At 53.8% G+C, this 16740-nt stretch overlaps 1 protein-coding gene across 1 annotated transcript in view; it reads right to left on the bottom strand.

The window, feature by feature from the left end:
* Positions 1 to 1382: 1382 nt before the first annotated feature.
* ITGB5 (integrin subunit beta 5) overlaps positions 1383 to 16740 on the bottom strand; it is a gene marked incomplete at its 5' end in the record, with an annotated part of 125891 nt that continues 110533 nt past the window's right edge. The window contains 6 exon segments of the mRNA XM_027774215.1: positions 1383 to 1979; positions 1981 to 2075; positions 2753 to 2890; positions 4368 to 4487; positions 6830 to 6930; positions 11592 to 11814. Of these exon segments, the coding sequence (XP_027630016.1) occupies positions 1701 to 1979; positions 1981 to 2075; positions 2753 to 2890; positions 4368 to 4487; positions 6830 to 6930; positions 11592 to 11814 (956 nt within the window).

Raw genomic sequence — 16740 nt, 5'->3', positions numbered from 1 at the left:
GCAGAACTGTATTTGGAACAGATGGCCTTTGCAGTCTCTTTCTGCTGACCGGATAACCTTAAAAAATAAGGCAATCGTATATTGGGTCAATCTCGCAGTGAGGTGTCCCAAGAGCTTCCAGTAGGGGGCAGCAGGGCCCTATGAGCGGCCCACACACAAGAGAAGCCCAAAGTTTCTTCCCAAATCATTTCTTTTTCTCAATTTAAAGAAGTCCCCAAGCTACCATTTTATTTACCTGTTTTATGTGTTTATTTACATTTGGCTTGATTCCCAAAAGGATGTAAGGCAGCTTCACCAAATCACAAAGCATCTGTGTCTTCTTATCTGTACACAAAATGGAGGGACAGAACCTGATCACAGTTGCCTCAGTTTACTGACAGGTATTAGACTTGACGTTTGCCGAAATGCAGTAAGGGAGCGTTTGGCCCAAGGCTCAGAACAGATCAGTTGGGAATAAAAGCACAATAGCCTGGAAGTGATGCCAAAGGCAAAAACTGATCAGTGAAAGCGATTTTACAAGAGAAAGCCGCAGGCTGTGCAGCAGGGCAGTGTTTATCATCAGATGGCCTCCTGCCGCTTCAGCAAGGGAGGGTGTTTCCTCTTCAGGGTAGAGGGTCAACCTCTGGGACCCCCTCTGTCTCACATACAGGAACCTAAGGGGACTTCAGAAAAACAAAGCTGAAATGACTTTTTTTTTGGAGAGATTTTTGCTATAGGGCGCGTTCACTTGCCAGACAGAGAGAGACATAGAGACAGAAAGTGAGAAATCACCCCCCAGGGCGGATGGTCACGCCACAGTCCCTTCTCCTCCATTCTCCTCTCGGGATCTTGGGCACGCATGTACACGCGCCCAGTGTGAGTTTTAAGCCACCGGGTCCAGGACGCGAACCGTGGTCGACTACGTGGGAATCCAGCGACATAGCCATTACGCTAACTGCTGGTTCCCAAAGCTGAAATGACTTTTGTGCGTTGGGCCTGAGCGGGGCATAGGAGTCCGATGGGAAACACTGGAAGGAACCGTTACGGGAGTACGTGGAAGGAGTGTGGATTCTGTGGGGAAACCACAGCTCGACCCTTTCTCATCTGCACAATCATCTATCCAGCCTCAGCACCTCGGCACCCGGTGTGTGTGGGGTCTGGTTTGGGCCGTTTCTAGCCTGGAACTATCTTTAAGCAAAAGCTGGGAGAGCTCACGAGCGCCCCTCAGTGCCCCTGTGCCAGCCCGAGTGTCCTGAGCACACGGGAGCTCTGTGACCGGCCCTGGTCCGGAGTATGGTCCCTGAGCCAGCGCATGGCCATCTTGAGCCCTCTGGGCAAGACTCGAGACCACTCAGAAAGAAACGCACATGCACATCGGAGTGAGTTATCAGGCACACACAAGCTCTTGTTTTAATCTTTACTTTCAGTCCCAATCTCTTTGCTTTTCATTACAAAAGTACTAAACAAACATGGAGAGGAGGGGAAAACTGACATTTGAAAATGATGTACCTTCAACAGGCACCTCAACAATCCCGTCACCAACACCCACGTGCAAGGCACAGACACCAGGCAGACACTCCTCAGTAATCGGAACTACGCCATAGTGCACGGTCTTTTTATTTCATATAAAAACGATCCACATGAGAAAGCCAGTCTGTGGGTTTTACACACGCTAACCCTTCCACCGGCCTTCTCATCGGGTCAGGTTGGAGGCTCCGACCTCAGCAGGTCACTGAGGCAACCAGCTGGCCGTGGTGGGGAAGGTCGAGAGCACCAGGTCCCTTGCTCTTCCTGGGCTCAGAAGGGAGGTGGCCTGGTGTAACCCTGACCCACAGCCGGGTGGCCCGGCCAGGTACCTTCCCGTGCGGGCCCTCGCCCAGGCGCACTGGAGGGCCTCTGTGCTCGCCTCTCCCGAGAGCGGAGACCCAGCCGAGCAGCTGTCCCAGGCATGTCAGTCTGACGTCTTCACTAGTCCCCCTCCAGCCCTCGGAGAGGCGGTGTCAGTCCACCGTGCCATTGTAGGACTTGTTGAACTTGTTGAAGGTGAAATCCACAGTGTGTGTGGAGATGGGCTTTCTGTACAGAGGGTTCGAAGCCTACGGGCACAAAGGTGAGAGGACACACGTCAGTCGCCTCATTCAAACCCACAGCCTCAGGGGCTCAATGGCTCCCTAGGTCGGACACCCAGGAAGAGGCAGACGGGGCACACAGGTGGGAGGGGACGGCCTACAGCTCTGGGACCAGCTTTGCCTCTAACTTGCTCTGTCTTCAGAAACGCCCTTGCCTTCCCTGAGCCCGTTCTCATCTCTGAAACGAGGCGTCGGCTCAGATGGTCTCGGAAGTCCTTTCGAAATGAACTAGAAATGAACTCGGGACTCTGGCGCTTCCTCCGTCTCAGTCCTTCAGGAGTGAGGTTTGCCTGGGGAGACCAGACTTACACAGGGATGTTGTAATAGACCGAGCTCCTTTCCTGAGGCCTGTTGTTTCACCAGACTGGTCAGACCCTTCCCACCAAGGCTGGGCCTGCACCTCTGCCTCCACGACTCTCCTGACCGGGACACGAGGCTGGCTCTGCCCAGGGCACTCTGCACCCGGAAACCGGGCAGTTAATGCCCGGGCTCTCAGGGGTAGGTTCTTTATTTCTGATGCCACAGACGCTAGCAGGCCTTTATCGCTAACATGCAGCTGAACCCAACCAGGCCTCTGGGCTTCAAGTCTCTTCCACTTCCATTTCCACCACTTACCATTTCGTAGCGGGCCCTGGATCGCTCACTCTGGAACTTTGCAAACTCTCTGCGATCATGGATGGTGACAAGCAGCTTCCAGATGGCCAGGAGTGCGATCCCAACCAGGAGGATACTGCCGACCACGGCCACGAGGATGGTTGTGGCGTTGGGGGCGTTTCCACACTCTGGAGGGAGACCAGGAGGCACAGTGAGCAAAGCCACCAGCACGACCACCCTTCCCACCCCACAGCCTCTCCCGGCACATCTGAGATGAAGGTGTCCCCCAAAGGCCCGTCTCTCCGTGCTCGCAGGTCCTCTCGTTGCTTCTGGGAGGCCTGGGATGGGCAGGCAGGTTTCCCCAAATGTGCGGGAAGTGAGAGATCCTAAGAGGGACAGTGACTGCTCCAAGGTCAAACGGCAAGTCGATGGCAGAGTCCAGATGAGAGCCGGTGCACGGCTGCACTTCCTAACGGGCAGGGCGGGCGCGCCCACTCCAGTGGCCCAGGCTCCTGTGCTGGACCCTGGCTGGCTTCCGTGTAAATGGTCTCAGGAGCAGACTGGGCAGGCAGGAGGCAGCATGAAGCCACTTCCACAAGAGCTGGGCTGGGCCGGCCAACATTGTAAGCCCTTAGTGTGGAGCAAATGTGCTTATTCTGAAAGAACTGTAAAGATAGCCTTGGAAACAAAGCCTCATTTTTTTTTTTTTTTAGAATTATCTTATATACATTTATTTATTTTAATTTGACCAGGGAGAGACAGAGTGAGCAAGAGTGAGAAAGCAAGCCGCCAGGTCTGGGACTCGAACCTCGGTCAGCCATGTGGGAGTCCAATGTCCTTAACCACCACGCCACCTGCCGACCCCACAAAGCCTCATTCTTATAGGCACGCACCTGGGCTGGCTCCACACTTGCCTCTGCCTCTGGCCCAGCCGAGCACGTGATGTGGTCTGACTCAATTTGGAAAGTGTACAATATTGTGAGTTAAAGAAAGCAGAATGAGTCCCCTTCTCCTCCAGACGAGAATCAAAGAGGAGAGACTAGAAATCCAGTTAACCGAGCACAAAGGCTGTGGGTCCCAGGCCCCAAGCATGAGGCAGGGTTATCAGTGTTTGGATTAAAGCCTGACCTCCTCAGTGGATGGGGTGCATGCAGAGCATGGCTGCAGGCAGGGAGGCATAGCCTGGCACTCCATCTGTCCTTGGAACCCACACTGGGCCGCAGCCACAGCCTGGCCCGGGCTGTGGGCGTACTGGGTGCTCCCTGCTCCAGCAGCGCCCGCCCAGCCCTGGCCGCCAGGACACCTGCACCCTCTGCAGAGCACGCAGCTCCTTCCCAGCACTAGCCGGCAGGTTCGGTGTGTTCTGCCTCCTCCAAGATGAGCCACTCCCTGTCCTCTGCACCGCCATGGCCCCGCCCCAGCCCTCAGAGCCCTGCCCTGGCAGTGGGGCCCCTGCAGTGGGGCCCAGCTGCACAGTCATCTTTTTTCTTAGCGTCTATGGGAGCAGTTTCAATCCTGGTCTTCACAGAGAATTGGTTCCCTCCTCTCTGGTGTTTGGAAAGGACAGTGAGGAGAGAATGGGGGATAACTCTAGAGCAGGGAGTGGTGCCCACAATCAGAACCCCGGGGCTGGGCCGTGTGGCCGACGCTGAGGCCCTGGCCTACCTGGCTCCCTGAGGACCGTCAGGTTGGACTTCCCACTGGGGAGCTCCGCGTAGGTGAACATCATGACGCAGTCCTTAGCGGTCTTGTAGAAACAAAGCACGGCCTCCTGGTCGTCTTTCACTGGAAGAGAGCCCAGCAGAGATGCCCTGAGTGTCCCTTGAGCAACCCGGAGCCCCCGATGGCATGGTGGGGTGAGGTGGGGGAGCCCAGCGCCTCGCAGAAGGGAGAGGAGCAGAGAGTCCTAAAGGGGAGGCGGGGTCTTTACAATGAGTTCGGTTTTTCTCATGTGGAGAATGCAGGCTCAGGGGTGAGTTTAGATGGCTTTGGGGACATGGGGACACCCAAGGGGTTCTATAGACCTCTGCAGTGTTTGCTGAAGTGACATGAAAGAAAAGCAGCCCCCAGTGGTTGGGGTGGGGTCAGGTGAATGGAAAGCAAAGGGACAGAGACAATAAGGAGTCCTTCTGGCCCCTCAGGCTTGGGCGAGGGTCCGCACTGGGGAACCAGCCCACCCCACTCGGGCTGCGAGCTGGCTGCAGAGGCCAAGGGGCAGCAGTCTTCTGGGATGCAAGATCTAAAAGGGCCACAGGGTGATGCGGTGATGAGGTCATGTGGGTGGGAGAGGGGTCCCTGCGGTGGTGCCTGCACCCTGGGTAAAGTGAGGTGGGGTGAGACGTTTCCTGGCCCTGCCCTTGATACCACCCGCCTGGCTCCTCAGTATCCTGAAGCTGCCTCCGCTCCTCCCTGTTCCCACCCTGCCATTTACCTGCCAGCAGGTGTCGCAATCCCCCACCCAGGCACTCTTTGCATTGTGAGGCTAGGACAGTTAAGAGGGGAAGGAACCAGGGGACAGACGGGGAGGGTCAGAGGAACCGAGGCTGCAATGGCCACCGGTCCTGAATGACAACTTAAGGCCACTAGTACTGTGTGAAACGCCTTTCGGCTCTTGTCTGTTTATCGTGTTGCTCACAGGAGTTTCAACCTGGAAGCAGATAAGTTAGCGGTTGTTCAACACAAAGGCCTCAACTTTTTCTCCCACCCCTGGGCTGAGAGAGTGTGTGAATGTGAGTGTGAGTGTGAGTGAGAGCGTGAGCGAGCACACCTACAGGGCAAGGGCAGATGGTGAATGAACGTAAACGTCCCGGCTGATCCGCCTGACCGTGGACTGGGAAGCGACCGGGCCGGGCCACTGGGCTGTGACGGCCACAGAGCCAGGCAGCTGGGCCGTGGGGCTGCAAGAAGGAACTGACTTTTTCTTTTCTGACCATGTGAGCCAGGTGAGTGGGCAACTGACCCAAGACTGCAGATAACAGCTGATGTGGGCCAGGCTCTCTGAGAGGACAGTGAGGCAGGGAGAAGGGCAGAGGCCTGGTGCAGCGGACATGCCACTAAACTATCTCCCGGGGGTGGCACAGCCCCTGGCCCCGGGCCATCCCCACAGAGCAAGTGTGAGTATGTGTTGGATGAAAACATGGCCCACCATACTTGGAAGCCATGGCTTGGCCAAGTAATCAGCCAAAACCAGGGAGGCATGAACAAGGATGCCCCAAGAGGAGGTGAGGACCACAGGCTGGGGGACGGAATCCGCAGAGCTGGGGAGGAGGAGGGAGGGCAGTCTGCCATCAAGGGGAGCCTTGGACGCAGAGACCCTCTCTAGGCACAGGCTTCTTTTCAACCTCATTCCTTTGTACTACTCGATACTCCATTGTATGCGTAGCCTGCCATTCCTCAGATCAGCAGGTTCCTCACGCGCATATCCAACCAACCAAACACTGAGAATATTGGGTTGTGGGGAAAGGCGCGATGCATTTTTGGATAGAAAAACACGTCATGACTTTCCCGACAACCTAATATTTGGGGGAGGGGGTGGGATACATGCAGGCTTTCCCCTTTGTCGTGATTCCCTAAACAACAGGGTATACAAACTGTCCGCAGAGCACTAACGACGCAGTAAATGCAGGTGTTCATCATCGGGAGAGATGACCTACCGCATACAGGAGGCTGTGTGGGGGATATGCAAACTAAGCCGTTTTTCACGAGGGACTCGAGCATCCACAGACTCTGGAACCATGGGAGGCCCGGAACCAGCCCTGCGGATGGCGAGGGGTAACTGCTCTGCATTTTGTTGACCACTGAGCTGCTGATAGACACTGGGGGTGGCCGGTGCTGACTGGTGTGGGCAGTGCTGCTGGAAGGCACACGTACTGCGTTTGTGGATATGTTTTCAGTTCTCTTGGGTGGGTACTGGGAGTAGAACTGCGGGCTTGTAGCGAGCCCACGTTTAACTCCTCGGCACTGCCATGCTGTTTTCCAAAGCGTCCGCCCCACTCGACGGTCTTCCAGCACGGCATCCTCGTGGCCCAGCAGGCAGGCCGAGGCCAGGCTGTGCTTCCCACCTCAAGGCCGCAACTCCCCTCCCCTCCAGGCGTAGGGCAGCTACCCAGGGCAGCTCCGGCACTCACCGATGGCGTCCACCCGAGTGATCACCTCGTCCCTGCACAGGTGCTGGCAGGTCTGGTTGTCAGGCTTCCCCGCGTGACGCAGCAAGCACTCGACACAATCTCTGGAAAAGAGGACATGGAGCTGGGCGTCAGATGTGTGTCACAGCCCACCACGCGTTGCTGAGCTCCCAACAACTTGAACTTCTTCCCAGTCTCAGATGTGTGGCCTCAGGGGCTGTTTCTACTCTGCCTTCTCCTTGATGTTGTGATTCAGGGAAGCCCGGGGGGCCCTTGAAGGAACTTTGAATGTAAAGGTTGTCTGGTTTCCATGTCTCCATGCGAAGTTACAGACCTTGCAAATTCTGACAGGAGGAGCCAAACTCATGTATACTTTGGTGCATCCTATTCCGGGCTCAGCAGTCTGCCCCAAGCCAGAGCCTTCTGGGTGATTTAAAACAAACAAAAATATGTGTATTCGTGACCTCCTGAAGGGGACCCACATTCCCATGGCCAGCACTCAGTGCCCCCATGCCTAGGCCCCGCCACACCCACAGAATCTGCACCTCTGGGCAATTCTGATGCACAGTGAGGGCTGGGAACCACTAGCTGGAGACCGTCAGGCTCTGCCCCTTCCCATCCTAGATAGAGACTACCTCCCAGGTTCTCATGGGCCCTACTGTCCACTTGACTGGTAAGCTCTCGACACTAGACTTTCGGACAGGCTACAAGGTGATGGCTCCTTCCCAAGGAGTCCACACTGTCTAACAGGGCCTCTTCTAGAAGGATGGATGAGGGCCAAGGAGTCCCTCTCCTACCACCAGCACCTGACAGTTAGAATCAGCTAGTGTATGAATATGCCTGATGATAATACTCGAGTAAATGGTTCTCATTATACTCGACATAGTTAAAACCCACTTCCACCATCCTTCCCCATCTTTGGTTAGCCCAGAGGAATGGAGAATGGCTGAGGACAGCAGGTGGGGAGCTAAGCTTTCCCCAGGGGCTAAAAAGCTTATGGTAATGGGGAGGGGCCCTGGCTCCTCCGGGGGACTGAGATGAGCTGAGCAGACAGAGGAAACTCCTGAGTGGACTGGAGCAAAATCATCCAGCTGACCTTGAACTCTGGGCAAGGGGGTGGCTTTGAGATGCAATGTTCATTGGTCTGCAGGACAGTGAGAGCCCCCAGGAAATGCCTTCAGGAAAAGGGGTTAGGACTCAAGATTGAGGTGTGCTAAGGAAGCCACTGCATCCCTGCAGTCGTGCCCTGGCCCCAGAGTGTATGGGGTGACCTCCCAAAGCCTCAGCTACAGGCCTGTGAAGACCAAAGGGGCTGCACGTTGGGAAAGCTTTCTGGAATAACGTAGAGAGGCACAACCACAATGCACAGGCTTTATTATCATCTTTTAATTCTGTGGGATGAAGAGGCCAGCTATTACAATGTTTCCAGAGCAGATACTGCAAAATGGAAGTTGGGAGCTGAAAGGGAGTTCTGAGACCATGTCACTAAGTTCTCCTCGTTCCACAGAGCAGGAGAACGAGACCCAAGAGGAGCCCATGGCAGAGCTGGGTCCCACACCAAGGAGTCCTGCCCCTCGGGCAAGGTCCTCTACCACTTCTGAACTTAACATTCAGAATGGGTACGTGAGAGGCGTGCGCAAGGCTATTTTCTTTCTCCTTTTAAAAAAAAATTGCTATAGGGCATGTGAGCTCACCAGAGAAAGACAGACAGACAGAGAAAGCAAGCACCCCCTGAGAGGATGGCCATGCCGCAATCCCTCCATTCTCCTCCCCAGATTCCGGATTTGAGATTCTGCGCACACACCTAGCATGTATCTCAAGCTGCCGGATCTGGGACTAACTGCGCAGTTGTCTGTGTGGGCTCTGGCTGCCTTCATCACAAAGCCATTGGTTGGCCAGCAAGGCTTTCTTAAGAGGGTTCTAATATGCTTAAGAATTAGACTCTCCCATAGTTGGCCACAAAACCCCACTCTCCTGAGACTGACCTCATGGAAACATTCTGGAGTTAGAAACAAGCTGGTGAAGCTTGCATTCCTCCCCGCTCCCAGTCAGAGCCCCAGGGGGCAGGGAACTGAGACTTGGCTGGGGGCCAGGAAGGGGTGGCTGCAGCTCTGGTCCCTCATGCTGATCCGGCCTGCGCCTCCGCCAGCCTCCTGTAACACAGGGCAGGGAGATGGCTGCTTCCGGTCCCAGCCAGGACTCACCGAGCCCTCCGTCGGATGCCCTGCTGCGGTTAAATCTCAGTTCCAGACACTTCCAGGACACACGCCCTAATTACCCATGTGGATATGCCAGTCTAACTGTATACTCCACGTGCAGGGTAAAGCTTGTAATACTATGTTTTGCAGTCATGTTTTAAAACAAGTCTGGCCTTTAAAAAAAAAAAAAAAAAAAAAAAAAAAAAAAAAAAAAGACAAGTCTCTGAGCAAGACTTTGCTTAGAGAGCCTGTTAACTGAAATCAGCTGAGGCTGTGTGTGAACTCACCCAAAGCGAAGGGTGTGTGTGGTTAGTTCTGGAAAGGGAGGTCAGCCGCCCTGGAACCCCAGGGATAAATAAGGACATAGGACACTCAAAAACGTGGTAGCTCTCAGCAAAGTAGAAAATGGAAAAATAGCCCTGTGTAAGCCACTATCGAAAGGACTTTGTTTAAAAAAAAAAAAACGTTTCCATGAGGCTGTGAAAGAGACAGAGAGTTTGTGGGGCCCAGAGAGAAGCAAGATGGAGCAGCGACACTCCCCGATGGCATGATGGCATCCTCTGCTCCCTTGGTTTTGCCTAATGGGTGATAAATTATATTATCAATGTCTTCTAGGAAATAAATGCCTTCTCTTTTTCCATTTAAAAAGAGGCTTTTGCCTTAGGGTACGTGCGCTCATGGGAGAGGATCCCTCCAGGGGGGATGGCCATGCCACAATCCCTTCTCCTTCTCCCAGGATCTTGGACATGCACTCACACGTGCCCGATGTGATTTTCAAGCCACCGGGTCCAGTACTCGGACCATGGTCAGCCACGTGGGAGTCCAGGGACGTAACTGCTATGCCATCTCCCCGTCCCAGGAAATATACGCTTTGAACAGTTCAAGTTAGGGTCATTTCATTGTCCTAATGTCAATCCTACATGTCCCGCTGCTCTGTAAGAAGGGCAGGCTGAGGGCTTTATGTCCTCTTACTGATTCTGCGTGTCACCCTAGCAGGGCCCCCACTCCCCGTGGACCCAGTGTGCCCCACGGACTGGGAACGTACACTCAGTCCTGTGGGTGGGAGCTGGGGTGCGGAGCCACAGTGGCTGCCCCGTGCTCAGATGGCTATGGCTGTGGCTATCTGGGCTCCAGACCCAGGATCCCAACCTCCTCCCTGGGCTGTCTCCAGTTGGAAAGCCGTTGTTTCTCCACTCTAGCAGCTCCAAAGCGGATCTGTTTTTCTTCTCCCTTACTGCCCTCCCCCACCTTCAAATAAACCAAATAAAACCTGGACCTGTCTATTTCATCTCTCCATCTGCAGCCAGCTCACAATTCCCCTTGTCTGGATTATTTGTGGCAAACGTCCAAGCAGGGTGCCGCCACCCAGAATGTTTCTGAGCACGGACTGACCCGCAGTCCCCGCAGGCTCAGGGAGCGTGACCTCATTTCATTATCAGCCTGAGCCAGACATTTGGGAGGGAAATTTGCCAAAGGAAAATTGCGCAGTTGCCTCCCCGCCAAAGAGCAACAATGCCGTCTTATTCTTTGTTTCTGGTCATCTGCGCCTCCGCTCCCCTCCCTCCTGGCTCCTTAGCACGGATCGTGATGACACAGCTGTGTCTCCAGCAAATTTCTAGAGCAAATGTCACTCCTGCTTTCCAGGCAGCATCACTGTGGTGGAGTGCGAAGGGCAGGGCTGTGGCCTCACGGCTATGTGACCCGCTCGGCCAGTGCCCGTGCCTGGACGACCTTGCATTCAGCTGCAGTGCCAGGCCAGGACCCCATTATCTGTATAAATGGAGCAGAAAATGCAAAAGCCATTGCACTTGTTTCGGGCATGCCTTATCTAGGTCGGTGACTTTCTACCCAATTTCTTAATAATGTCCTATGACATTTTTGTTTAAAGCACCATTTCCTATACAGGTGTGTTCTGTGAAGCGTTGTTTGGGAGATGTCAGTGGGGGTGGGGGGTCAAATAACTTGGGGGAAAAAAAGGTGCACGCTCTTTTGAAAATACACAATTGTACATTAAAGGCTCTGAGAAAGTGCTAGTTTTGGTACCAGGCACAGATATTTGGTTAACTTTATTTAACTCGATAGTCCTGTCATTTCCAAACTTGTTTAAGAACAGAAGAGCAGTCTCGTTTTCTTTTCTTGGAGAGGTTTTTGCTATAGGGCGCGTGCGCTCGCCAGAAAGACAGAGACAGAGACAGAAAGCAAGAAATCACCCCCCAGGGTGGATGGCCACATTGCAATCCCTTCGCCTCCATTCTCCTCTTGGGATCTTGGCACGCACACACATTTACCCGGTGTGAGTTTAAGCCACCAGGTCCAGGACTCGAACTGCAGTCGACCACATGGGAGTCCAGCAATGTAGCCATTACACCTGCTGGTCCCTGTTTTGTTTTCTTACAAAAGCTCCATGGGACCACAGTTTCAAAGCTACAATTAACAGTGAGTTTCGCTCCACAGCAAGGCTGGGCAGTAGACGGTGCAGAGTTGGAGAGTAGAGGCTGGCCAGCCCTGGGGGCTGCCTGGCTGGAGACCGGCCTGACTGGGGGGACAGCTGGGGCTGGGGCCATTACCTCTTTGTGCTGCAGGCATCTGGGCAGGTTGGGCACTTCTCGCATGTCTCCCCAAAGGCTCCTGGCTCCGTGCACTGGCACTGCCCACAGACGCAGTGCCCACGGCCGCTGCAGATCTGGCCGTCTTTGGCCCGGCATGTGCTGATGTCTGTCGAGCAGTTACAGTTGTCCCCAACGTAACCTGCGTGGCACTTGCACTCTCCACAGTGACAGTCACCATGGCCTACAAGGACACATGTGGCCCATCAGTGCCAGCCCACCTTTACATGTGAACACAACCATCCGGGGCCCACCGCGTGCCAGACACTGGGGACCCAATGGAGAGTGAGACACGGACTGCCTCGTGCCAACGTGGAGCGACGCGAGGACTCTGGCAGCTTGTGTAGCCTGGCTGAGTCCACGCTGGGCTCCAAGTTGGTCCAGAGCTTGGCCTGAGCCGGACCAGGACCACGGGACCAGGGCAGCTTCTTCCAGATTCAGCAGTTGTATGAGTAACAGCCCCCAAATGTGTCTGCAACCCGGTCTCTAGACCTGCTTATGTTACCTCATGCAGCAAAAAGGACGCTGCAGATGTGGCTAGGGAGTTTGAGAGGGGGGCCTCTCCTGGATGGCCTAGGTGGGCCCTACATGCAATCATGAAGTGCTCAGGAGAGAGGCAGGGGACAAGAGAAGCAGGAGAAGCAGGATGTGGGCTGCTGGCTGTGAAGCCGGAGGAATGCCAGGAATGCAGCCTTCCTGCTGGAGAAGCAAGGCAGGGTGCTCCCAGAGCCTACTGAAGGAGTGTGTCCTGCTGACACCTTGACTTTAGCCCACTGAAAACGGGCTAAGAGCTCAGACTTCGGGCCTCAGGATGGTAAGGGGATATATCCACATTGCTTTACGTCGCTTGATTTGGCCAAATTTATTAAAGTCACAACAGAAAAGAAATGTAGTGGTTCTTCCTCAGTCCTAGTGAGGCTATTTTCTTGCCTGGCCTTGGGACCTGTAGCTCAGCAAGGGGTGATTGAGGAGCAGCTGCTGAGGACAACAGGAGCAGCAGCAGCACGCAGAACTTCACGCTTCACCTGTGTGTCAGGCTCTGCTTTCGCAGCTCTGCACGTGTCAACCTGGTTAATGCCTGCAACCACCCGAGGGAGGTATTGGCACCATCATCACTTCATGGGAAATGGAACTAAGACACAGGGAGATGAAGTGGCTGGAATGGTCATGCCGCTCGTGGCCTCCAACGCAGGGAGTCTGGCTCCAGAGCCCAAGGTAAACCCACTGCCTTTTAGGAACATGCCCTGATCTAAACCAGAACCTGTTGAGGGACACCCAGGCTGGAGGGGTCCTTTTCCCAGCCTGCAAAGGGGGCGGGGCTGGGCATCACCTTGAGTTTCTACAGGTGTCAAGGAAGGAGTCTCTGGCTCAGAGGGCGGTGTGTGTGTGTGTGTGTGTGTGTGTGTGTTTGCATGCAGGTGTACTGGATGGTCAGAAACATGGATGGTGCCACCTTCAAAGGAGACTGAGGGCCTGACAGTTATTACAGTCTCCATTTTCCACGCTACCAAATGTGGAATGCACTAGCTCATATGTCACTTAATTCTTGAATTTTTTTAGGTGGTTTTTTTCTTTTGTTTTTTGTTTGTTTGTTTGTTTGTTTGTTTTTTGCCATAGGGTATGTGTGCTTGCCTGAGAGAGACAGAGAGAAGGTGAGAAATTATGCCCCAGGGAGGGGTGGCCACACCACAATCCCTTCTCCTCCATTCTCCTCTCAGGATTTGGAGCACACACGCACACGCATCTGGTGTGATTTTCAAGCCAGGACTCGAACCACAGGGGGCCAGATGGGAATACAGCACCTTAACTACCGTGCCATCTGCTGGCCCTGTTACCTAATTTTTAAAAAAAAGTCTACTTTGTACTATTTTGGCAGCTTATTTTCCTTCCTAATGCCCTTTGCTAAGGCTAATAGGAATAACAGGAGTTTGCATTTACCCATGAATTCGTGGCAGACTGGAGAGGGAGGGGGAGGGAGTGCTGGTTCTACTTCCACATGCGAGTCAGTGCCCCTGGTGGCTGCATCCAGAATGTCCCTGTGACCACTAATGAGTGTGACCCACGGTACAGGTCAGCCCTGACTCCAGAGAGCCTCTTCACTAGCCACTTCACCCCCTGCCCCTCACCACCCCCCTTTCCCCCTCTCTGTCCCTTCGGTAGTGCCTGCCGCTGCAGGTGGCAGGGAGGCCATCTGGTGCAGGAGCCTCCCAGCTCTTGCTCTCGCTCTTGCATGCCGGACAGCCTCTGGCTCACCCAGGGGGCGCCAAGCCATAGCAAATATTGTGCTGGGCAAGAGTGCCCTTCCGTTTCACAGCATGGCCCTCACCACCCCCCTTTCCCCCTCTCTGTCCCTTCGGTAGTGCCTGCCGCTGCAGGTGGCAGGGAGGCCATCTGGTGCAGGAGCCTCCCAGCTCTTGCTCTCGCTCTTGCATGCCGGACAGCCTCTGGCTCACCCAGGGGGCGCCAAGCCATAGCAAATATTGTGCTGGGCAAGAGTGCCCTTCCGTTTCACAGCATGGCTGAGGCATATGGCGAGTCCTCAGGGGAGAGGTGAGGAAAGCCAGATCCAGCCAGAAGGCGGCTGCGGAATGCAGCCTTAACTGCTGAGAGCTGGCATGTGATGCGTAAGCCTCGGGAGAGGGCAGCACCCACTGCTCAGGGCCACACTGCGTGTGGGAGGCAGCACAAGCTCATCCGGGAGGGGAAGGGAGAGAGGACTGGCCCTCCACCCGACCAGCCTGTACCAGCACCAGCTTGGAGCCTGGGCAGCAGGAAACCCCCCACAGGAAATGGATCAATCCACACACCCGCCTCACCCTCAGGCCTCAGGGACCACACTGGTCAAGAGCCTGGTTTAAATTAAATTGGTTCACTGTTAGGAGGTATTTCACCTCTCCCCCAGCCCCGCCCCTCAGCATTTTACTCTGAACGTTTCCAAATCTGCAACAAAATCGAAAGGCTTGTGCAGTGAAGCCCAAGTGCTGGCAGCCCGGACCCTCCCCTCAGCATGGCATGTATCGACCACACATCCACACATCATCCATTCGTCAGGCCATTTAAAAAACGCATTGCAATGTGAGTTGCAGACAAGGTGCATTTAAGGAGTATGTTGTTAAAATAGCTCTGGCACACTCTGGCTTGAACATCACACCACTCATAAAGTAAAAATGCAAAAAGTAACAGGCACGCTCAGTGGCATACGGTAAGCCACAAAGGCAGTACACAGACCAGGCCAGAGGCACTGTTTGGCTTGAGATAATGACTGTTCTTTCTGACTCTAATTATTTCTGGCAGTAACATAAAAGTATCCAAATGTAATCTGACACAATATTCCGAAGCTCAAAGATTTGGACAGGAGGTCTATTATTTTGTGCAGGGTTTGGGGTGGTGTGTGTGTGTGTGTGTGTTGAAGGGGGAACTTGCCTTAAGGTCTCTGGTCGTCCAGGTGAAAGGTGTGCTCACTGCAGTGAGAGCTGTTACTCTACTTCCCACGGTGAGCAAGCATGTAAAACCATAAAGGTGTGCTCACTGCAGTGAGAGCTGTAACTCTGTACTTCCCACGGTGAGCAAGCATGTAAAACCAACTGCGCTGGGTACATCTGATCCCTGCAGGCCTGAGAGCTCCAGAACCCAGCCCAAGGTCAATGCAGGGCAGTGTGCCCCAGATCTGGGGTTCCCGAGGAGGGGAGTTAGGAGTTAAGAGTAAGAGAAGGTAGGAGCTGGAGATTTACCACGGGCCACCACAGTTTCTGGGGAGAGAGGCTGTCCATTGCCACAGTGCGAGCTGCCCCTGAAACCTTCCTATTCCCCTTGAGTGTGGCCATGACATTGCAAGGAAGCAACAGTGTGCAGAGAACCTGCAGGTGGATGGAGCATGGGCAGCTCAGCCCAGGTGAGCAGGGCAGGCAAGTGGGGCATCGGGAATCCTCATCCATGGGGCCTCTGGCTTCCCACATTTGATGATTTCTTTTTAAATTTTATTTATTCATTCATTTTATTTTACCAGAGAGAGAGACACAGAGCGAGAAAGAGCGAGAGAGAGAGAAAGCAAGCCGCCAGGTCCAGGACTCGAACTGCGGTCGGCCATGTGGGAGTATCCAGCACCTTAACCACCACGCCACCCGCTGGTCCCAGCATTTGATGATTTCTAAGCAGTGTCCTAGCAAGCCAAACCAGGAAAGGTACACCAGGCTCCATTCTTAGGGCTGAAACCCTTGTCCTTAGTGACTTCCACTAGACCCCATTTGGTTCATATTGGGTGATTCATTGTCTTTCAAATACACTTTAAAGCAGCTATAGCAAAGAGGTGGCATGTGCCACTGTGACCTTTGCTCTTGGGATAGACATTGTTGCCCAATCATCGATTCCTTTTCCAGAAAACTGAGGCTCGATCTTAAAATCCTCCTTAACTCCAAGTAGATTCTGCCAGCTGATGGGAGCTGGCACGCCAGACACAAGTATTTGCCATCTTGGTTTAAAGCTGCCACCTCTTTAGAAAGCATGACCCATGCAGAGTGTCAAAAACTACACAGATCTGGGGCCGGTAGGTGGCATGGTGGATGGGGGCGCTAGACTCCCACATGGCCAACCACGGTTCAAGTCTCAGACCTGGTGGCTTGCTTTCTCACTTCCTCTCTCTCTCTCTCTGATCAAAACTGGAAAATAATAATGATAAAAGGGTCACTTGATCCTGCCCCAAGGATCAATAATCCATCAATCACTAGTCACAGGGACTGGGACACGAGCCTGGCTGACAACACACAAAGGACCTCAGCAAGGACTCTCGTCAAAGCTCAGCGTATTTTTAATGGCTCTCTTGGCAAAACAAGTTGAATTTAATGATTCCATTTAATATTGTGCAGACATAAAAATATTTTCATTGCATATAGATAGGGAGGTTGACGGGGATGCGAAGGCGCTGTGTGAGCTGTGAATTGCCACACGTGCAAGTTATTATTAGTCCTACCTTTGTTAGAATGATTGATAGCTAAAGGGACAGGAAGTCGTAAATGTGCCTCTTTATACAGAGTTTCAGCTCTACAGAATTCAACAGCTTCCCATCAACAAAACGGTGCTTGTGTGGGCTGTGGGCCAAGCCGCAGCCCCTCGC

This window comes from Tupaia chinensis, unplaced genomic scaffold, assembly GCF_000334495.1.
Source record: "Tupaia chinensis unplaced genomic scaffold, TupChi_1.0 Scaffold000415_1, whole genome shotgun sequence".
NCBI classification, from domain to species: domain Eukaryota; kingdom Metazoa; phylum Chordata; class Mammalia; order Scandentia; family Tupaiidae; genus Tupaia; species Tupaia belangeri.
This window is presented reverse-complemented; position numbering and strand designations above follow the sequence as displayed.